At 47.5% G+C, this 23,742-nt stretch overlaps 1 protein-coding gene across 4 annotated transcripts in view; it reads right to left on the bottom strand.

Moving 5' to 3' along the window:
• Positions 1-23,742, bottom strand: part of nvy (CBFA2/RUNX1 partner transcriptional co-repressor nervy) — a 155,710-nt gene that overhangs the window by 64,194 nt on the left and 67,774 nt on the right. For 2 of the 4 annotated variants that reach the window (XM_050194748.3, XM_050194750.3), the window contains exon 1: positions 11,137-11,360. The exons of 1 other annotated variant lie outside the window; for it this stretch is intronic. In XM_050194748.3, coding sequence (XP_050050705.1) covers positions 11,137-11,185 — 49 coding nt within the window. In that variant the 5' untranslated portion in view covers positions 11,186-11,360. Of the gene's footprint in view, positions 1-11,136; positions 11,361-18,807; positions 18,927-23,742 lie in introns of those variants that run through there. One more of the 4 variants, XM_055062747.1, reaches the window with a different exon arrangement.

Here is a 23,742-nt window from a genome sequence, read left to right as displayed (position 1 = left end):
CGCGATGGGCAATGGGAAAAAATAGTGTCTTATGAACGGTGAGGTTTTACAGATACGGTCCTACTTTAACAGAACACCTCTAATGGTAGAGGAGACTGGCATGTGCGCAAACGTCGGCTGATGAAATGACGAAGCAAACGATAGCGGGATGGTCATCGAGGCTCCTGAAGATCGCACACTCCGCCTACGTATGGAAGGCTTCCGCAAATTACTTCTATACAGCTTCCTTCTTTGTGAGCAGTTCACATAGACACGTAATGTAGTCTGTCTTTAGTTGGAAAGTTCGTGTGCTCTCCGAGCATATACTCGTATGCGACAGCAAGCCACTTGCCCTATATGGCGCATTTTGTCACGTAAACTTCTTTGTGAACTGCAGTCTCAACGGCGTTTTATCGACTAGACACTTCCAATCACAAAATGTGCGCACGAACCTGAAGCCGATCCAATAGCTATTGTTGCTTTGAATCAGCTCTCGTACGCACACTTCGCTTTTCATGCTCCTCATGATCTATTGTCTCCCTGCTACGCTGCTGGAGGGCGTGTCTAGTGAGTGTAACAAAAGCGTGGACACCGAAGGCAGGAAGAGGTCAATAAAGTTGGCAACCAAGTCCAGGGTAATTGAAAGTGTAGATAGACAACCAGGAGTCATCAAGAAGAAAGTGAGAGACAGTGAATTGGATGCAAAGAATGGAAGGGAACAATTCCGTGGATACTTACGAGATTGAGAAAAAAGAAATTATAAGGGAAGAACTATACAACACAACGGGCAGTGCCTTACTATTTGAGGCTCGAGCATATTGCCTAAGGACAACAACATAACCGAGCAAATATTCGCAACAAGATGAGGTATGTGCCTGCTGCAGCAAAAGTCCGAAGACGACTGAGCACATCCTAATGGAATGCGAAGGTATTCACCCAGTGAGATCCGTAGCTAGCGTGCCCCTTCCAGAAGCGCTTGAATTTGAAGTGGACGGTAGCATTAATCGGTCAGCAGTTGAGACAAGCAAGATGCGTTTAGAAAAATGGTTTAAAAGAAAGCAAGGAAGGGAGCGCTACCACCGGATCCGTTACAGGCATAGGTAGCGATACAAGGTAGATAAGTTTTGAGGAAGAGAGAAAAAACATTAAGGAGATGTATACAAAAATGCTAGACTGAAAAGCATGTATAGCACATCTGATTAGCTCAAGCAGGTCAGGTGACTATTTTAAAAGCGTTCAATTGAATGTTGCGCCAGTTGGTATTTTGACATGAGAACCATCTTGAAATAGTGCGCAACGGGACAGAACAACATAAAGGAACACGAGCATGTGCACAGGTGCCTCTGTTCGTCTTCCTTTCTGTTGTGCCGTCCCGTTGCGCACTCTTTCAAAATAGGTGTCAATTGTCAACGCCCTGTTTCAAATGGGATGCCAATAAATTATCACCATCATCATCATCATCATCATCATCAACAACAACAACAGCAGCAACGTAACCAGCTTATCTGGAAGCTTTGCTTGGTGATGATAACGGCATTCGCATTTATTCGCGTCGTATGGTTTTGTATTGGTACGCCGATGCCAAATTATGGTGGTCATGACGAGTGAGTTGAAAAACAAAGGGTCTGGGCTAATTTTTGTTTCCGACTAGAGAAAAGCCATTTCAAGATGAAGCTATGGGCCATATAGCCAAACTTACCGAGCGATTAAACCGATTCCAGGCCACCATAATGTCTGTGGAGGATGTTAGGCCTCCGAACGCCGTTTAACTGGGATAACCAACGCCAGTATGGTAAAGGTTCGCGAAAAAAGTTTATGAACGTCCGCTCTACACGTCACGCTAGATTAGCGGCTATGACGTTGTGCCGCCGAGCTCGAGGTTCCAGGTTCAATCCCGGATGGTGAGGCCGCATTTCGAAGGAAGCGAAGTGCAAGAGCACTCGTGCACTTAGATTTAGGTGCACCTTAATGACCCCCAGATGATCAAAATTAATCCCGAGTACCCCACTACGGCGTGCTTCGTAGTAAGATTGTCATTCTGGCACATAATACCTCAAAATTTAATTTATAACAACGCCACTTAACCATCCGCAAACCTTGGCCATACGAAACCGAAGCCCTTGGTTGACTTTTGATACAGTACCTTCCGCGGAATGTTGGCGGGTGAATCAGCAACACGCCGCATCGCAGCGAAATTCGCATCTGCCTTTTTCATGGCTGAACAAAGGGAACATGGAGTGCGGGTGTAGAGGAATGAGTGAACGAAGCAGCGCGGGCACACATGCACACAAACACACTGTCCACTCAGAGCAGCGCGATTCAAGAAACTATTGGATCGCCCCTCGTACCAAACACTGAACGTTTTATTTTGTTCCGATAACAATTATATGAATACTCCAGGTGCATTTCTGCCGTCGGCGTCGCTGTGAGTTTCCGTATAAGGTCCAAGGTCGATAAAATCTTCGTCACGCGCCGTACACTGTATGTGCGAGTGAAAGCGCGCGAGGGTGAGCCGGCGAACGCCGCTCAATCTCGCGTGCGCGAGCGAGGAAGGCGGGCCGGAAGCGTGCCCTCTCCTGTCGCGCGCGATCCACGGGAGTGAGGCGAAGGGGGTGGGGGGTGCGTTGTTCTTCGGCGGCTGGTGCATACGGCGCAGCCGTGCGGGCGCCATATCTTGAAAGCGACCTGCGACGTGGCTAAAGTGTGCGCCCGCGCGTGCCTCATCTTCAAAGCGATCTGCGATGTTTGCAGAGTGTGAGTAGTGCAGATAGCTTCGTATGCGCTGTGCTTTCGACGTTTTTTTCGCGTTGAAGCGAGAGATGCACCAAGGACAATTCGCCCGCAGCTGCGGCCGCGATTCCTCACTCCAGAATTTTGACAGCGAGTTTCAGCGCTCATCGAGCGAGATGTGTTCAGCTTTACCTGTGCACGCGTGACACCATGCTTGTTAATTTAGTTAAAACACGTTGGCGGGCTAGTTGGTATGAATCCATGATAGAATGTGTAAGCGCGACTGAACGAGGACGTAGAGAGAAACAGAAATACAGATACAGCGCTCTCTGTGTTTCTATTTCTTTCTACGTCCTCATTCAGTCGTGCTTACATATTCTATCATTGTTAATTTAGCTAGTAAGCGAATGTTCACAAGTTTATACGGCCGATAAAATTATATCCTTACTTCGTATATCTATCTATTAATTTGCTATCGCAATCAGTGCTTTGCCTTTCGGGCGAAACTGCGACATTTCCCCAACCCCTTTTGCACTGCGTGTTACAGTTTCGTAACCACACGTGTTAAAGTAGGTCATAGTTTTCTGGTCGTGCCTTGGTGCATGTTACCACGACAAGTCAATCTCAGAATTTTCCGGAAATCCGCAGTGGTGGTGTTGTGGTTTTGGCGTTGCGCTACTATATACCCGTGTACTGTGCATTGGGTGCACGTTACAGAACCCTCAGGTAGTCGGGATTAATCCAAGGTCCCACTCTACAGCGTGCCTCATAATCATATCGTAGTTTTGGCATGTAAAACCCCAGAATTTAAGTCTTCCGGAAGGCTACTAGAACGCATTAAGCTTTTTCCACTCGTGACCTAACCGTGCCCAGTGTACAGAGCCTCTGGCTGACAAATTATCTCGATGAAGTCACTTCACAAGCAAACTGTGAGTAAACCTTTGCCTCGTTGTTCTGCTGTATACTTGTAAATGGTTCCCCTATATGTGCTATCCTCTCTCCGTGTATTTTTGTTCGCCTACACTCACCCACTACTGACCGCCATTCACGTGTCAAATGACGCCATTCACATGTGTAGCACTGTCAAGACAGCGCTACACGGCAACAGTGCGGTCAGAAGTAATTTCTTTCACTTCCCATTTGAAAAACACAACAGGAAATTTTCAGTCTGTCGTATTTTGGGACGTTATTTCTTTCGTTCTGTTGTCTGTAGTGTGACGTCCTGTAGTCGAAAGTTCTGTAGTTCCTGATCAAAATTTAATTAAAATTGACAGAGACCTCTTTAAGGATAACAAAATGTATTAGTACAAAAAAGAAAATTAAAAAAAAGAAAACTTCCCCGCCCAAGATTCGCACTTTGGACCTGAGGATCCCGAGCCCAGCATCTTATCACTGCGCCACGCCGAATGTTTTCCCCTTTATTTCCAGCTTGGCTACAAGCCTCAAAAGTGTTTGTGATCACAGATCACACGCGTTTTATATGTGTCAAAGTATTAAGCATTGACACTACAGCTTCATCACAGTCATTCATCTTGTACACGTCACGTACCTTCACAACCATTTCCACAAAATATTCATGCACAGATCGGCCTTTAACATCCCAATGTCTATATGCCAACAGACTACGCCAGACTGCGTGCAGTCCAAGTAAATAGATAACATCCATCTGTTCAAAATCGCGTTCGGGGGGTAAAAGCGAATGCCATGTGGATTGAGGGGTAGGTCTATCTTTAATGTTCTCTGTAATATATCCCAAAAGAATATGGCATTATTTCAGTCAATGAAAACATGTTCAATCGTTTCAACTGTGTTGCACAGAAAGCATCTGCTTCCCCATGGCACATAAATCCGTCTTTCCTCTAGCCACGTTTTAACAGGCAAGGTTCCCGTGTGAAGCTTGAAGAAGAATGTTTTAACGTTTGCCGGTATACACATATTTTTAACCCATTTAAGTACGTCTTGCCCAGGCCCTTCTTGAAAAATTAACCGATACAATGGAACAGGGAACGCACTTTCTATGAGCCACGCCGAACACGTATTCAAGTGTACATTTTGGCTATGTCAACAGTAAGAATCTCTGTCTGCGTTGACGTTTACATTTGCATTTTAAAAGCCAAGATGCGCCTTCACTCCACCGCCTCAACTGCCGCATCTCTAGAAGAACAAAAGTGTTGTTATCATTGGTACATCGTGGAGTGCGAGAACATCGATTTTGCTGTACGATATGCATATTAAATAAGAAATTCAGAATTAGACAACGGGGACCGGGGACACTGTTAGGGTTGTTACTGCTAACTTCGACAGTCGTCTCTCGCTCTTTACACTTTTGAGCACGCATATAATTCGTGTGTTCAATGCAAAATAGCTACATAAACATTCGTGGATGAGTGCTCATTCTGACAGCATACTGGCTTCTCACGGCAGGGCTGTACCAGAATAATGAGACCCGAGCGAGACAGCTTTTCCCGCAACTTTGTGGAACAACCCAAAACTTCTTTTTCGCTTCGCAAAAGCTTATGCAATATTTCTGGGAAATTAACTAATGTGTCAGTGTAACGGCACATGTAAATCCACAGGCCTGTGTGCCACATCTTACCAAATAAAACAAAACGGATACGCAGCCATTCCCGCAGATTGTATGATTTTGATCAGCGGCCGATTGTGAGGAGGCCGGTAGGGCGTTGCTGGTGCCGCGTCGTCACGGCACAATTATAACAATTGGGCACGTCGACTTTAATACCGGTGTCGGTGCTATCAGCAATGCCGGCTTCAGAGAAGCACGATTGAATACCGCGCAAGAGAAAAGTACAGTGTACACCACCGATGCAACACTGAGATACAATTTTAATGTGCCGCGACGGAAAGCGCTTCTGTCGCGGCGTCCGAACTTATGTCGCTGCGACGGAGAGTGGCACATTTCTAACGCCACGAAAGAAAATGTGTAGTCCCGACAGAGAGTTCCTGTTGCGACGTCAGAATCGCTGTTGCGATAGAAAGTTCTTGTTGCGACTTCATAAACATTTTTTGTCGCGAAAGAACGTTTCTGTTGCGACTCCAGAACTCTTGGCCGTCGCGACCGAATGTTTCTGTTGTGACGTCAGAATTGCTGTCGTAACGTCAGAGTCGCTGTCGCGATAGAAAGCTGTTGTTCCGACTTCAGAACTCTTGTCGCGACAGAACGTTTCTGTTGCGACTTCAGAACTCTTCGTCGTCGCGGCAGAATCTTTCGGTTGCGACGACAGAATTTTTGTCTTAACGTCAGAATCGCTGTCACGATAGAAAGCTGTTGTCGCGACTTCAGAACTCTTGTCGCGACAGAACGTTTCTGTTGCGACTTCAGAATTTCTGTCGTAACGCCAGAAATGTCTGTCGCAACTACAGAAACGTCAGGAACTTCTGTCGTACAACAGAAATTTCTGTAGTCGCGACAGCAATTTCTGTTCTTTTTCAACTGGGTTCGTATTCCTTTATACTTATTTATGTTAATAACCATCAAATTACTACTACCATTACAATCCATGTGACAGACAATGTGCCTTGCCATGGATGCTATATAGACGTGTTAACAGCAGGTGTGGTAATGTAGACGGGATGGGCTGAGGCGTCGATTTACTTTGCTAGCAGCCACACGAAGCATCAAGCGTTGTCGCACCGTCGTCGTCGCCACCACACCACTTCCTCGTCCTCACCCTATCGCGAACAAAAACAAAAGTTCGCCGCCCACCACCACCGTTCCGCCGAGCATCGAACTCCTTTCCATGCGGCAATGAGCACTTTGGTTTGGACGCACCGACCACTGATCCAGCGGGCAGCGTTCACGCTTAGCAATTTGTGCGGGATCTTGCGCACCCCAATGAGAGTGGTGACGCTTGTGCATGTATTTCGGAGGCCGCCACATCCTATACTGCAGTGGACGAAGCTGAATTTTTGCCATATGTCCGATGTGAAAGCCCGCTGCTGTGTCAGTGAGTCCAGAATCGGAAGAAGCATCGAGTCTGCCGGCTATTTATGTTGTTTTCTTGTGTTATCTTTCTTTGCAATTAAGCTGCTTTATTGAGTTTTCGCTCCTGTTACCTTTGCTCGGCACGATGCACTTTGCCGCTTACTTTCGTCGACACCTTTACGGAATTTCTCATTACGCGAAATCGGAGCCTTCTCAACCGGTGGTGCACTCTTCGTAAAGGTACCTCATCAATACTCTCGTTGTTAGTCTTACCGGGAGACTGAACTGGTTTGCTTTGCTCCGCGCTGCAGCGGCGTGTTTACTCGACGTGTCGAATGATTTGTGCCCGGCCAGTTCGGGGCGGGCATTGTTTCGCCCTCAGCGGCGGCCTGCTCGTCGTCGGCGCACCGCCTGCCACAGTGACGGCTGTCGCAGGTGGCCGGAGACTGTTAATGGCAGAGCGCGTGTGCGCGCTCGACCCGGCGCTGGCCCCACAATGCAGTCAGCGCGGCACAAACAATGTCAAGTGTACATGCCGCAAATGACGCAGCTGTGCGAGGAGCGGAGTGTGCTGGCCGACCACCTGTCCCGCGGCAGCAGCTGCACTCGCTGCGCCCCGGGCTCGCCGCGGACGCTGGCCCCGGGATTTCAGTCCTGGGTCGCGTCACAGCGGACGCCCGGCAACAGCGACAGGAAGTGTAGCGTTGCAGGGCGGGATGCACGGACGTTCCCTGGATGACCGCGTGGCATCTTCGTTTAAGTTAGTTTCACTGCGACAGCTGTCAAGAGCCCCGGTTTCACTTGTCCATCCGTCCGCTCCGTTACGCTGAAACGCGTGTCGTCGTCCCGTGACCCGTACATCGTTTAATTAGTACGTGCTACGGATACGGTCTATGCAACATTTTACTGCGATATCACTTAGGAGCTCCAAACAAAGCTTGCAGTCTGCGTTCTGTTACGCAGAATGTTTTTACGGTTGCATATTAGTTGAAGAGTTCGTACACGGATGTAGGAGTTCTACGCAAAGGTTGGGGTGTAGGAGGTACTCGAGGTAGTAACTACTGGCGCCGTAAATGGGTTCAGAGGCGTACAAATTGCTCAAGTGTATACTGTGCAGAACAGTGGCAGAGGAGAATGAATGTGACTTTAAAGCAATAGTGATAGTCATAGGTCTATGCAAAGTTCTGCAACGAAGAAATATTGCACCCGCCGTGGTTGCTCAGTGGCTATGGTGTTGGACAGCTGAGCACGAGGTCGCGGGATCGAATCCCGGCCACGGCGGCCGCATTTAGATGGGGGCGAAATGCGAAAACAACCGTGTACATAGATTTAGGTGCACGTTAAACAACCCCAGGTGGTCGAAATTTCTGGAGTCCTCCACTACGGCGTGCCTCCTAATGAGAAAGTGGTTTTGGCACGTAAAAACCCATAATTTCTTAAAAGAAATATTGCACATCTGACTAGCTTTTCCTATTGTCTGTGCGTACGTTGGCCTTTGCGCAGTACACTAGAAATGTGACTAAAGTTACGGACGGGTCGTTGTGCTCCATTTCGACACAGACGCTCAGGAGACCATTCGAGACGACAGATGTGTGCCCCAAGGCCCGGCAGATCAAGACAAGCAGTGGGCCTGTACACCTGTCTATCAGCTGGCTCTTTCGTATTGAAAAGAGTTTCGCGCAAGAGGCAAACTCGCGCCGCTTGTCACCGCCCTTACAGCTTCCTTTAAAGCTGTTCCCAGATAGAAACCGACTGGGCAGTGCAGACAGAAATTGTACAGTGGGTTATTAGGGACGCTGTAGTGGAGGACTCCAAATTAAACATTTTGTCCACATGGGGTTCTTTGACGTGCGCCTTAAGCTAAATATACAATTGTGTTATATATATATATATATATATATATATATATATATATATATATATATATATATATATATATATATATATATATATATATATATAATTTTGCTCCAAATAGCGTGCGGCCACCGCCATTCGGGAATCAAACCCGAGGCCTCTTGCTCAGCAACAAAACGCTATTGCGCAATTGAAGCTCATCACTCTTGGGCGAGTAATAAAATGTAGTACACGAAACTATAACTGGGACGTGGAGACCCGGCAATACAAAACCAAAAGCGAACCGCGCAGCCACCTCGAGCCATTGTTAAGCGCGTCAGCAAGTGAAATAGCCTTGTCGAAGCCTTGACGAAGGCATACCGTGTTGTCGAAACTGTTGTCGAAAGGCGTGAGGATCCTGCCGTGTTCCACTTTCCTTCCTTATTAGGCAGACCGTGGGGAAAGGCGTAATATGCTCGTGCTTTAATGTGAACCAAGGGTTCTATGTCAGGCGGTAATTTTCATCCGAAGTTTCATCTTTCTAATCTCTGCACGTTTGTTTTGCATGCACTGTTTGCTCAAGACAATGGTCTGCGGCTGTGGAAGCAAGTAAAAGCTGTCTGATGTGAATGGCCCTCTTCCTGCGGTGCCCGTTCACTGAAGCTCTGTGAAAGTTACATCGCGGATGTCGTGAGCCCGGGAAACAGCGACGCTTTCGATCCAAAGGACGCTATCTTCAGTGGTCACTGAGGCAAATATAAGAGCACCTCATCAGCCTGCGTGATTTGGGAAAAGAATCATTTGCTAGCGCAACGCGATTACTAGACGGAACGAAACGCCACTGCGATGCAGCCGTTGGCTCAAAAGGAAGTAACGTTAAATTTGAGCTCCGTACAAAGTGCAAGCATACGCTTCAATTTCGGCCGAACGCTTCACGTGCTGACTCCGTCAATGAGCAATGTCCAACAATAGAGTTCTTGCCTACCATGTGCCGCTGAGTGTTGTAACTAAACCCATACCGTCCAAAACAGAACGTGGGCTTGGGTGCATCGCTTCTGAATTCAGGCACGAGTGAACCCCCTTGCCTGTGCTTCCTCCTTTTCTCACTCTACACGCTAACAAAACAAGTTGTAGCAATGAAATGACGCCCGATGCCCTATTATTATTATTTGTTTTGAACACATATACACATATACACAGGTATCAGGAAAGGGAAAGCGAGGAGCAGGCTGGCAACTGCCACCGGAAGGGGCACAACGCCTGCCTACTCTTCTGAAGGGAGGTGACAGCAACACAGAAATGGAAGATAGGAAGGAGGGGAGGAAAAAGGAAAGAGGAAAGGAGAGCAACAAGACAAATCTAAAGACCAAAGTAGAACACTGCAACAGGTCAAATCTAAAGACTAAAGTAAAACTCTGCAGCCCTAGGCACGAATGAATAAAATAAGTTAGTCGCAGCATGTGTGCGCATGCTTGTGTAAATACGGCGTTGTCAGCGGCGCAACTTTTGTTTTGTTGCTCGAAGTTACTTTCATAGTTTCTAGAAAAACGTACTGAACATAGACTTGGCGGGGAGTACTTGCTTAAAGGCAAGAGCTCCTCGCTTAATCTTTTTGTACACAGACGTAGATGGCGAAAGTAATTCACATTATATGGCTACGAAAATTATATGGCCAACGAAAACAATATCTACCTTCTTCTGCTACGATTTGCAAGTGTTACACTGTAAGACCGGTACATAAGAGAGAGAGAAAAAAACAAGAGGCAAAAGGCATAGAGGTTAACCACATTAAGTGGGCGGTTGGCTACCTGCTGAGTACGCCGGTTCTCGTCTGATCGAAACAGCACTGGGCTCAGTCACTACTTGGGAAGGAGTACATAAATATGCACAGAAGGCGATTGCGGCTGAACATATTCACTTTCTGAAACGCCGGCACTTGATCTGTCTTATTGAGACGCTGGCATTGAACTTTCATCTGATCTCGTATTTCCAACATCCACGTCTCTAACTCTACTGCAACTCCTAAAGCTTTGAATGCCTTCAACGGCTCAAGTTTCAGCCGACACCGCGAGGCGAATATATTAACTGCGTTGAAATGTTCAATCTTCTACTTAGTTCATAAAACTCTCGCAATACGTCCAGACTACACGCCAAGTATAGTAAATGTATTCCCGAACGACCTCCCGTAGAACTCACGATCGGTCCATTCTGAGAGCGATAAACGCCCACTTAGTAAAGGGAGCAGGGACGTGCGGCGCGCAAAACAAAACAAAAGGAGAGGTAAGGGAACGACACAGACGCTGCACTCTCTTCTTTTTGTTGTGTTTTGCACGCTGCCCACGTTTTCGAAGATGACCATTCAGTTCACGTCCTTTCTTCAAGTTCTTTCTTTTTTTTTACATCTCTGTCGCCTTTTGGCAGGCCCCGATGGTTCTTGCGTATTGTATTTAACTGCACTTACTTTTCTCGTCGATACCTTAGAAGCACGCAAAATAGCCGCAAGAACAAGCTCGGGAACTTAGGCACACGACTGAAGCGAGAGTGATCAGAAACGACCGCGTCCATGGCAGGGGGATTGAGCGGACGGCCTCTTGTTCGGCTGCCATCGTGCATTTCGCGAAGAGCGCGTGTTCACATGTAATACGTACAGCAACGGTCCCGGCCCTTCCACCGTAAGATTCCCAGTGTGCCGTACATTGTCCCGCAGCGTCACATCCTCGGCGTCAAGTGAACGCAGCAGCTCGCCAACAACGCTTTCGGTGGGCGATGCGACTGGCCGTCAGAGCGCCGGGTCCTGCACAGCGCAGGCCTGGTTTTCTCGCTTGGTCCGGAGCGAGTGTAATGGCCCACACGGGCACACACTCATACACACACAGGCACGCGACAGGGCTTGCCGACGAGTGCGCGCTCCCACACGCTAGGCAGCACTTGTATATACCCACAGCCGCCAGCTGTTATGGCAGCGTAGGGCGTACAGAGCTGCGCTACGCTTAAAAAGAAACAGGAAAATACAATAAAGAACGCAATGGGACTACGTGCAGAACTATAGCGCTGAGCTAGCAGCAGGCGCAATATAGTGGTGCGTGAGGTAAATTAAGTCGGGCTAACACTTGGTCCGCGTTAACCCCGTGTCAAGCGAAGCTACAAGGCATCGAGTTCTTTGAGACGCACGTACATATTTACCAGTGTGCATTTGACATGTATAAGAATGCACCAGCTTCTCGTTTAAGCTTGCAATTACGAAACGCATACACATTTAAAGCAAATATACAATTGTCGGACCACGAACGTCTTTTTCTTTACTTCTCAAGTGTCTTAAAAGCTCGTGACTTCCAAAACACGCAGCTAATGTAGCATTTCAAAGCAATGAGAAAGATTTGGGCGTCACGTACGGTTTAAAACTTCCATTGTTTACCGGTGTGTGTTGGCGTGCCAGACAGATTGATAGAGGAAAGTAAAGTTGGGAGTGAACAAGATTTCCCTTGTCTACAACGTGTCTGGGAACAGGGAGGGATAAGGGTGAAGAGATCTGACGCCGCAGCATGGAGATTCTTTCAACCTTTGATGTGAACGAGATGATTGACGATGGCGCTTGATTGGAAAAGAAGAAATCATCGCCGCCTTGTCGCTCATCTGACGCTCTCAGGGGAGAAGGCTTGTTGAATTTATTCACAAAGACACGCTGATCTTGAACGCCTCCCACCGGTGATAGAGTGGAACCGAACTGGGTTCAATTTGATTCGACTTTTCTTCTTTTCGACATCATGTCACATGGTGTCAGGGGCACATAGAAAATGCCCCAAGAAGTGCAGCTTGACCGGCGATCTGCGCCCGCGTGGCACCAACAGCTTGCTTATTGACACGCATCGTAGTTTCAGAAGCGCTGCGGTAGGTGCCCACCCTGCTCCACGCTGGAAGATTATGAGTGACGTATACACCTAGACAGTGTCGCGGCGAGTGTGTGACGAACACAACACGTACTGCAATCTTTATTAATAGACACGATAATGCCAGGACGTCTGCGCTTTCTTTTTTTTTTTCCGTTTCTGAGTGATCAAAGTCTACATCCACAAGAAACACCGAACAATTAATGAAACGAAACAACAGAGCGCATCAGCGACCTGGGGGTGCGGGCGGTCGAGACGGAGCCAATGCCGTGTTACACTTGTGCGTACTGATAAACGAGCGCCGAAGTCAACGGCGCTCTTTGCGTGCGGCAACGTCTTTAGGGAGTGGGTCATGTAATTTAAGGGCATATTAATTTGCTGGACTTCGATGCCCTTCCTCGGGGTATGCTTCTCGGTCCCGTCATTCCCTTGTAACTTACGTCTTGCGCATCACAGATTTCGCCACGTCCCCTCCTTCTCCGTGTTTTTTTTAGCTATTTTCTTACACCTTCATGTTTTTACACAAAATAACTGTGCTCATAAATAATTATTGTCGAAAGGTGAGCCACTTGCGTAAAGCGTTAAGGAGATCATTGGTGCTTAGAAAATGTAGGCAGCTAAGCCAGCTATCGAAAAGTTCCCACACGTACTCGCGCCGTGTGTAAGAGCACGGTTTCAAGGCGAAGCTAGCTTTACAGCTCTCACTTTACACACGATGTATAAAAATATTATTGCCTATATTAACTTTCTTACAATGTCCGAAACTGGGCCACTCACGTGAATAATAAATATATATATATATATATATATATCATGGGCGAGAGGAAGCGAGAATTCTTTTCTGTCTGACAAGATGGAGCAGGTACAAGGCAGATGATTACGCTGTACATCTGAGAGGGGGACGTGGTACGGCTCAAATTCTAATAGCGGTGACTTGATCGCAAGCAGACGGTACACGGCAAGCTACTGGAATTCGCTCCCTGGTTTTACGCGCGTGAGTGCCCTTGGATGACACCCCAGTACGAAGCGATGTATAGCCTTTATTATAAACACTATGCGGCTTCTGTACTTGCGGTGCTGGTCCACAGAGCTAGTTTATGCGAGAAGCAGATGATGCAAAATTTAGATGAAGGAATCCACACGAACGTGCCAACGCAGTTTCTGCGGAAACCCGCGGACGCTAGAGTACCTAAAGAGCGATGCAAACTAGCAGATAATGCGTCGGATATGTCAGGGCGATGTAGGAATGCTTAAGTCTCAATTTATAAGTTGACTTTGGCCACTCATAATTTGGTAAATTATTAGAAATTTAAGATAGGCACTGGCTTTCGAGACATAATTTCGGGACATCGAAAAGGAAAAATGAAAGTGCCTGACGGAAGGACATTATCCTTTCTTCGAAACTATACTCCCTGAGTGGGCGACTTTCTACGTATACAAATAGACTAAAGCGAGCCTACAAGACGCGATAAAAGAAATTAATACCTAGCAGTAACAACTGAAGCAACGCTTGCAAAGGTTGTGTTTAGAGAATATCTGGCGAATGGCTGTTCTCTAAATGCACGTTGTTGGACAATAATAAAAAAAAATTAGTGCTTGGCCTTGCGGATTTTCCACAGAGATCACACTTTTCAGGTTTGTCGAGGCACACCTGTGGCCTCCTTCTAATCAGGAGAAAGCCACATCGGGCAAGCGCTATAGCCACGGTTCTTTGCATGCGCCACATATGCATTCGCTTGAAGCGCAATATGTGCACGGCTGTCATTGGCATTACGAAGTCGCAAGTCCATGGAAGGCGCTGGCGCGCGCGAGCTGCACCATCTAGTGACCAACAAGGCGGCAGCGGCGTTTCTTTCTTTCTTTGCGCGCCACGCTGGTTCCTCTGGCCTCAGTCGCTATGTGGAGAACTCTGTTAGCCATGCTTCTACCTTCCGCTATGTACGGAGCGATCTTCTTTGTTAGTTGAATGTGGTCGCCACGTACCAATTCATTCAATGCAGGAGGCCTACGTCGGAGAGGTCAGGGTGGGAGGATGGCAAGAGTCGAACAAATGTCAATGTATACTATTCGTTGAAAAGTCCTTTGTCAGCGCCAGAGAGAGAGAGAGAGAGAGAGAGATAAAGAAAAAAAGCTCGTCAGCCCAGCGTCTGACATTAAAGCCATAAGTGCGCCCTACTTCAATTTGAAAACAAGAACGCAGCCGATTCTTGTTGAATAAGGTTACCAGAAAGCACATTTTCGAAAAGCGTCGATTGTGTGAAGGAGACGGCATGTGACGGCTCACACGCGGACTCCTTAGTGAACAGATGGTGCAGTAGGATGACTGAGCTCGGTGGTAATTTAGATGTTTTTTTTCTGCCACCGGGTAATAGCAGTCAAACACACCGGGCACAACGGGTCATTGCGTCATTTAAAGAATATAGCAATAATTTATCAGCACTTTCCGCGAACGTGACGCAAACCTCAGACACGTAACGCCAAGGCGAACGCACGTGCTCCCCCTATGGAGCTCGAGTAAATGTTTGGTCGCTTGAACCTTACAAACAAGTCGGCCCAGAGCGCAGTGCATGGTTACAACGCGTAAGCTGCATTCAACATGTGACAGCATGTTTCAGAGCTCCACCCAAGGCTCTGACGAGCGAGATATTTGCAGTCGCAGGTTGAGAAGTCACTAATACAGATCACACCGTCTTCGGAAACGCTGACGTATCTGTCAGTGGTGTTGCGGTGCATAAGCTTCTTCAATTGAAACGAAGTTGCGCGCTGTCTACGCAAACACTTCAACAGAGCAGAATGCTTAGAATGAAGTGAGCGAGCTTTGCGCTGAAGAAATAAGCCTTTTGGTCCAAATCACTAAACATAATGTTTTCATGCAGTCCTCTATCCATTGAGAGATGCACTTTAGTTCGTAAGCAGTAGCGTCTTACTCATGTTACATCGAACCTCACGCGACAAAACGCTTTCACGGAGGCCAGTTCGGTACATCAACGCAATACGATCAGCGCGCCATCTAGCGACATGCTGCGAAACGTCACCATCACTGCGCCGGACAAGAAGGATTTACACAGAACCCACACGGGGTGATCATTTTTAAGATTTCGGCAATGTTTAAATATTGCCTCTTGCAAATAGTATAATTCTTGAGACAAGAGGCGGACGAGAAGAGGCAGCCGAAATTGGCACGAGAAATAGAAACACATATTCAACTAATTAATTAGAAATCACTAATTAACTTCCTAATTAATTACTGTATACCCCATATTGCAATTTACGAATTGTAGCCGACGAGTTTGCAATACGTATCCACTTGAAATTATACTCCAGGATTACACCAGTTTCGATATATTTACCAATGTGCGGGACCAAATACGTAGGCGTTCCAGTAACTTTTGGGCTTCAATGCATGAAAGAGCGTTTTGTAAAAAAAATTCACCTACAGTTACGATACGCCCTAACGCGAAATTTGAGTGCAGCTCTATAGTGCTTTAATTTCGAGATATATTGAGGCAAAGAATTTGAGAGACATATGTAGCAGAGTTGGCAATCGTCGGTAACCTAATCTCCGGGTCAAGCGCATCGGCTTTTATAGATGACACATCGGAGGTTCCAGTCTAATCGCTGGTGGCGCTTGGCTTCCAGAAAGCACTGCACGATTTGCGTTGCGCATGCATTCATATTACAAAACAATCGCAAACCATGACACTCGAAACAAGCCCTAACCAGACCAAACCAAGCAAACCGAACAAGCGCGAGCAATAGCTGACGCAATGAGACGATAATACGAAACGATCGGTCCGGCTGAGACCAGATACGAGTATGCATCGAGCAGTCGGGTGGGTCCGAATGAAACCAGCTTCGCGCGCGCACATCACTAAAGGGTACGCTCTCATTGGTCTCCGCCGTTCGCGGCTCGCGCATTTCATCTGCCGCTCCGCGTTCGCTCTTTCATCTTTCGCTGTTGTGCTCGTTCGTTCGGTGACGCCGCCGCCGCCGCCGCTGCCGCCGCTCGCCGCAGGAACGGGCCATTAAGAGCTGCGCTCTAAAACGAAAGTGAAACAGTGCATTTTTATGGCGAGTTTATGACGCATGTCTCCAAATTGCTCGAAATTCATTCCAAGTTGATACGCCTTGCTAATTCAGCGGCTACAATTCATAACTTGCAATGTGTGGCATAAAATAATGAATTAGGAAGTTAATTAGTAAATTGGTTTAATTAGTTGAATGTGGCTTTAGATTTATCATGCTCAAGGACTAGAATTATGTTATCTCCTACAGGAGGTTTTTCAAAATTCCGGAAGACTTAAAAATGATCACCCCGTATTTATGGCATTATTGGTCACTTGCTTTTATGCTACGCAGGATGCAATCTGTGGCAAAATGGCGCTGCCGATGTACGGTCAGACAGTTCAATGTGACGGACTGGCCCTGTGAAATAATCTCATATCCCCAACGTTTCGTTTATTGGTATCCACAGCGGTGATGGAATCACTGCGAATTATTTGACGTCACTTGAGATTTTACATGCGCAGTGACTCCAAATTTCGATTTCCGGCAAACGGTTTGTAGATGCGAAACTGGAAATGTACTTTAGCTAATCTCAGGTTCTTTCTTTCTTTCTTTTTCTATCTTTGTTGTTCTGACAGTAGACGTTAACGTGAATTTGGTTGGTTGTGTCACACACCAACCAAATTCACTGTCACATTGTCTAATGACTTAATTCAATACAAAATAAAGAGATAGAGAGAGAGAGAGAGAGAAGCACGAAAAGACAAGGAGCTTAACCAGAGGGAGCGTACGGTTTGCTACCCTGCTGTGGTGGAAGGGGATAAAATGGCAAAAAGAGAGAAAGAAGGGAAGAGAAAGAGCGCTGTAGCTCGTCGTCGACAGGTCTCTGCGACCGTTTGCAGACCTGGTGTTAGCCCCAAGCAAGGCTTTCAGAAGAATGTTTAAAAAATTTGTAATCACGTATGCCACATAAATGTACAACGGTGAGGTGGCAAACAGCGGTATTTTTTGTGTATATTTTGCAAGAACTGTCGCCCTAGACATGCACATAACTTAAATGTCGATATATTTCGTCGCTAAAACGAGTTATCGTGAGAAAGTCAAAGAAATGTGACAGAGAAAATGTGTTTAGATAATATATTCGCCCCTAGGCTTCCTGGGAGAAATTATTCATCTCACTTGATAAGATTTCGTAAACACAGCGCTATGTTATTGCTAATCACAGAGTAGCTGCGCCAATTGGCCTTATGGCCGACAACGTATCTTTCATGATAAGGTACTATCACGCGGCAGCGAAGGAGTTAATCGCGCTGGTTCTGCAGATATGGCGCTAAGCTGATGAGCTAACTTGGCAGATCAAAAAGAGAGAGAACGATATTAGAGCATATACTGAGCTTAAACATTCCAGATATAAAAAAAAAGAAAAGAGAAACTCTTCTACAGAGACGCCCTCTGAGGTTTTTCATGTATTAGCAAGTAATTACCTCTGCACTCTATGCAAGTCAAGCTAAACAACCATCAGATCTCAAACTGAATCGTGACGAATCGGTTTGATTATGTACCAGCTGCATCCACAAGTTGTATTGATGTTTTAGACACTGTTCCAGACCAGCATGCGTGCGGACGGCCTTAAAAGCACTGCTGAACTTTTTTAAAAGCACTCGGATACTGCGACATGTTGTGATTGCATTGCGCGCTTACTGTTCGTGCTCGAACATTTCCATGTTTCTGTTATTTTTCACCTCTTGCATTTTTTGGCCCCTCTTGCCCAGAACAGGCACCCATCCAGAAGCTTTCTCGAATAACCTCCCTGGTCTTTCCTTTTCTTATTTTGTGTCCCTGTGTTATAGGGACGTCGAAACTACTGATACAGTCAGCTGAGCTAGAGTGAGTATAACATGCCAAGTACAAGGATGTATTTCAAGGCAGGTTAACGGCGACCTGCGCGGATATGAAGCAACGCATACGGCAGCGCGCTCCAGATTGATCTATGTCCGAGACAAGCTGCAGAGACACAGAATTTGAACAGTCACAGTGCCCAGGCCTGCGTGGGCGCTTGTCCCAATGTTACGGTCTCACGCAGCCCAGGTGACCACAAGTGACTCCAACGCGATTCCGACAGCTTGGTTTTCAGTTGACACTATCGCTATGATCAAATACGCTTGCTAGGCATAGTATAATGCTAAGCATAGTATAATGTCTCATTTCGTCTCGCATTGAAGCGAACGTACCACGGAGAGGGAAACGATTTAGTGAAGCAAATAAAACTCGCAGAGAAACACGCGCGTGAGCGGCGCTTATCTGATCCAGTCTGTCTCGATCAGAGGAAGGAGCCAAGTCCACTGCACGCACCGGCCAAGTATACGCACGTGGGTCAAGCGCGGCGCGTGAGCGGAGGGCTGATTTCGAGAGAGGGCGTCCGGGTACCTGGAGTGCCCGGCCGGGCAGGCAGCAGCAGCGCCGTACCGAGGGAGCCGTCGCCAGCCGCAGGTGCATGCCGGGCCCGAGGCTGGTGGCCGGCCGCGCGCGCTGTCCTCGAGTCGAGAGGCGGCCGGTCGCGTGTGTGCGCGAGCAGCAGCAGCGCGCGCGCACGATGCCGCGTGTGTGCGTGCTTTGCGAGCGAGGGGCGGGAGGCAGAGGGCAACCAGATGTGACGGCGCAGTGCGTGCGCGTACCAGGAGGGGTGAAAGGGGGGCAGGCTGGGCAGCTGCACGCGCTCGCGAGAACAGCTGGGCGCCTCGCGCTCGCCCGCCGCGTCAGCTGCGTCAGCTCTGGCAGCGCCCGACGGCGTGCCGCGCGGCTCAGGTGCTCGCGAGTAGCACTCAGGTGCACCACCTCGCACTAGCCTTTCCCCTCGCGACGAGCGACACAAAGCCGCGCTCTCCTCCTCGGCCTCCGACGAAGCACGCGCTGACGCTGCGCGACGTTAAAGGCGCGACGAGAGCGCTCTGCGTGAGCCTCGATCTGTACGCCGCTTCTCTTTGTGTATCGCGACAAGCGAGATCGATATACTATAAATGTTTATTTTCTTTCTCCGAGGCACGCTATCCTCTCGGCGGAAATGGCGTCAATCCGAAAGGTTTCTCTTGTACGGAATGGAATTTAGAGTATATAATGCTGGTTGCGGGCACGCAACATATTGTATACGAAAGCATCTATCTATATGGTGAAAGCTTTCCGTTGCTGAGCTGCGATTATCCAATGGAGAAATTGCACGTATTCCGAACTTCGAAAAGAGCGACGTTCCAGTTGCTCGATGCAGGGGAACGTACCCACGATGTGAAAGAATCCGTATTCACTTTATATATATATATATATATATATATATATATATATATATATATATATATCAGGAGGTGGCTGTAGCGTTAGAGGGAAAGAGACAGAGAGTGAAAGCAGGAAAGCACGACGCCTGTCCTTCGAGAGCGTCATGGCCAAATGCGCTATGTGATCCCCATCAAAGCGACCCACATGTGTTCAGGAAATAAAACGCGCATTTTGCTGCTCTTCTACACCGCGCGCGAAAAGTGTTCACGAAGAAAGTGTATTGTCTGTCGGAGAAAACGAGAGTCGCTCCTTTTAAAGAACAAAACGATTACACACTGGCGTTGCACTTCTATAGTTAGTTCTTCGGGATGCTCGGTGGATGAGACCTGTGCCGCCCGTGCCTCGGAGCTAACTGCCCCTCTAGCCACTCACCAACATCCTAACGCCCAGTATCCCCGGACAGTATCCCCTGTTTCTCCCGTTCGGCTCCTTGGCACAGGTGACCTTTGCTCCGCAGACTGTGGCGCCGACTGAGCGCGCGAGATCCGAGGGCCGTCTTTCGGCGGCGGTTCTTGGAGGCAAATACCAAAAACATGGTGAACGGTTAAAGTGGGCAGACAGCGGCCTCGTCATATTTTACACGGGGCGTCTGTGCTCTATAGTGAAAAAACTAAATTATGGAGCACGACTACATCTACATCGGCAGAACTTGCAGCTCTCCATGCCGCTATGATGTACATCAGCGAAGAGCCAACAGAGAAATGGGTCGCATTTTGTGACTCTAAGGCAGCCCTTCACAGCATCAAGTCAGCATTACGTCACAGAACTTACGAGCAGATGATATCTAACATCAGGGAAGTGCACCACCATGCTCTGGAAAGAGGACACCGCATTATATTTCAATGGATCCCTGCTCACTGTGGCATCGTCGGCAACAACCTAGCTGACAAGGCTGCCCGGTGTGCCCACGAAGATACCAAGACGCGTCCAACACCTTTGGCGAGGTCGGACGCTGCCAGAGAACTTCGCCTACTTGCACGCAAGAAGTCACAAGATCTCTGGATTTCAAGTGCCTTCAATTGCAGATTACGTAAACTGGATCCCACGCTACGGCTACAACTGCCATCTAGCCTTTCCCGCGACGAAACAACCTTGATGTGTCGCTTGTGGCTGGGAGTGGCGTTCAGGAACGCATACTCCTACCGTATGGGAATGGCCGAGAGCCCGATGTGCGACTCCTGTGGGTGCGAGGAAACCACCGAGCACCTATTGTGTACCTACCCTCGCTACGATGTCCAACGCCTCTCTGTGCGGGCAACTTTACGCCGACTGGACTCGAGACCGTTCACCGAGTCAAAGATACTCGGACCGTGGCCACACCTGTCACTGGCTCGAAAAGCGATTCGTGCACTAGTGCAGTACTTGAAGTGCACCGGCTTAGGAGACCATTTATAGTGTCCTTGTGTATGGTGTCCCTCCCACACGTACTGAATGCTTACTCTCTCCCTTTCTTCCTCTTTCTATTCCCCTTTCCCCCACCCAGAGTGTAGGGTAGCAAACCGGATGCTGTTCTGGTTGACCTCCCTGCCTTTCCTATCCTTGTTTTCTCTCTCTCTATGGAGCACCGCAAAACTGCAGCACAACACAGCAGATGGGGCCGTTGAGACTTCTATTGAGTATAGGTGGTAAGTTCGAAGGAGTCGAGGACTTGGACGCGTCTTCAACGTCTCTCTGCCAGGCCTGTCTCCGGAGGTCCCCGCTGCATTGTGCAGATACCGAGCATCAAGTTGGAGCGGCGCTTTCGTTGTTACACGTAACTGAACGTTTGTTCACACATTAAGGCGGAGATTAAAAAAATCAAAGGAAAAATCATATCAAGCAAGTGGGAGTTCCACACAGTAACGGAAGGAAGTCACATTCGCGATTCGTTAGATCATGAGCCTGCTGTTCATGATCTGGCAATGCCTGCCAAACGCACCCCAGCCCATTCTTATTCTTCTGGATATTTCAGTCTCATGATCCGGATCCGTGGTCACTATCGGCCCTAAGTAGATGTATTCCCTTACCACTTCCAGTGCCTCGCTACCTATTGTAAACTGCTGTTCTCTTCCGAGACTGTTAAAATTACTTTAGTTTTCTGCAGATTAATTTTTAGACCCACCCTTCTGCTTTGCCTCTCCAGATCAGTGAGCATGCATTGCAATCGGTCCCCTGAGTTACTAAGCAAGGCAATGTCATCAGCGAATCGCAAGTTACTAAGGTATTCTCCATTAACTCTTATCCTCAAGTCTTCCCAATCCAGGTCTCTGAATACCTCCTGTAAACGCGCTGTGAATAGCATTGGAGATATCGTATCTCCCTGCCTGACGCCCTTCTTTATTGGGATTTTGTTGCTTTCTGTATGGAGGACTACGGTGGCTGTGGAGCCGCTGTAGATATCTTTCAGTATTTTTACATACGGCTCGTCTACACCCTGATCCCGCAATACCTCCATGACTGCTGAGGTTTCGACTGAATCAAACGCTTTCTCGTAATCAATAAAAGCTATATATAAGAGTTGATTATATTCCGCACATTTCTCTATCACCTGATTGATAGTGTGAATATGGTCTATTGTTGAGTAGCCTTTACAAAATCTTGCCTGGTCCTTTGGTTGACAGAAGTCTAAGGTGTTCCTGATTATATTTGCGATTACCTTAGTAAATACTTTGTAGGCAACGGACAGTAAGCTGGTCGGTCTATAAGTTTTCAAGTCTTGGCGTCCCCTTTCTTATGGATAAAGATTATGTTGGCGTTCTTCCAAGATTCCGGTACGCTCGAGGTCATGAGGCATTGCGTATACAGGGTGGCCAGTTTTTCTAGAACGATCTGCCCGCCATGCTTCAACAAATCTGCTGTTACCTGATCCACCCCAGCTGCTTTCCCCTTTTGCATAGCTCCCAAGGCTTTCTTTACTTCTTCCGGCATTACTTGTGGGATGTCGAATTCCTCTAGACTATTCCCTCTTCTATTATCGTCGTTGGTGCCACTGGTACTGTATAAATCTCTATAGAATTCCTCAGCCACTTGAACTATCTTATCCATATTAGCAATGATATTGCCGGCTTTGTCTCTTAACGCGTACATCTGATTCTTGCCTATTCGTAGTTTCTTCTTCACTACTTTTAGGCTTCCTCCGTTCCTGAGAGCATGCTCAATTCTATCCACATTATACTTCCTTATGTCAGCTATGTTACGCTTGTTGATTAACTTGGAAAATTCTGCCAGTTCTGTAGGGTTAGAGGCTTTCATTCGTGGGCATTTCTTAATCAGATCGTTCGTCTCCTGCGATAGCTTACCGGTATCTTGTCTAACGAAGTTACCACCGACTTCTATAGCACACTCCTTAATGATGCCCATAAGATTGTCGTTGATTGCTTCAACATTAAGGTCTTCTTTCTGAGTTAAAGCCGAATACCTGTTCTGTAGATTGATCCGGAATTCCTCTAGTTTCCCTCTTACCGCTAACTCACTGATCGGCTTCTTATGTACCAGTTTCTTCCGTCCCCTCCTCAAATCTAGGCTAATTCGAGATCTTACCATCCTATGGTCACTGCAGTGCACCTTGCCGAGCACGTCCACATCTTGTATGATGCCAGGGTTAGCGCAGAGTATGAAGTCTATTTCATTTCTAGTCTCGCCATTTGGGCTCCTCCACGTCCACTTTCGGCTATCCCGCTTGCGGAAGACGGTATTCATTATCCGCATATTATTCTGTTCTGCAAACTCTACTAATAATTCTCCCCTGCTATTCCTAGAGCTTATGCCATATTCCCCCACTGACTTGTCTCCAGCCTGCCTCTTGCCTACCTTGGCATTGAAGTCGCCCATCAGTATATAGTGTACTTTGTTTTGACTTTACCCATCGCCTATTCCACGTCTTCATAAAAGCTTTCGACTTCCTGGTCATCATGACTGGATGTAGGGGCATAGACCTACCTTCAATTTGTACCTCTTATTAAGTTTCACAACAAGACATGCCACCCTCTCGTTAATGCTATAGAGTTCCTGTATGTTACCAGCTATATCCACATTAACCAGGCATCCGACTCCTAG

Source organism: Dermacentor andersoni, chromosome 1 (assembly GCF_023375885.2).
Source record: "Dermacentor andersoni chromosome 1, qqDerAnde1_hic_scaffold, whole genome shotgun sequence".
NCBI classification, from domain to species: domain Eukaryota; kingdom Metazoa; phylum Arthropoda; class Arachnida; order Ixodida; family Ixodidae; genus Dermacentor; species Dermacentor andersoni.
This window is presented reverse-complemented; position numbering and strand designations above follow the sequence as displayed.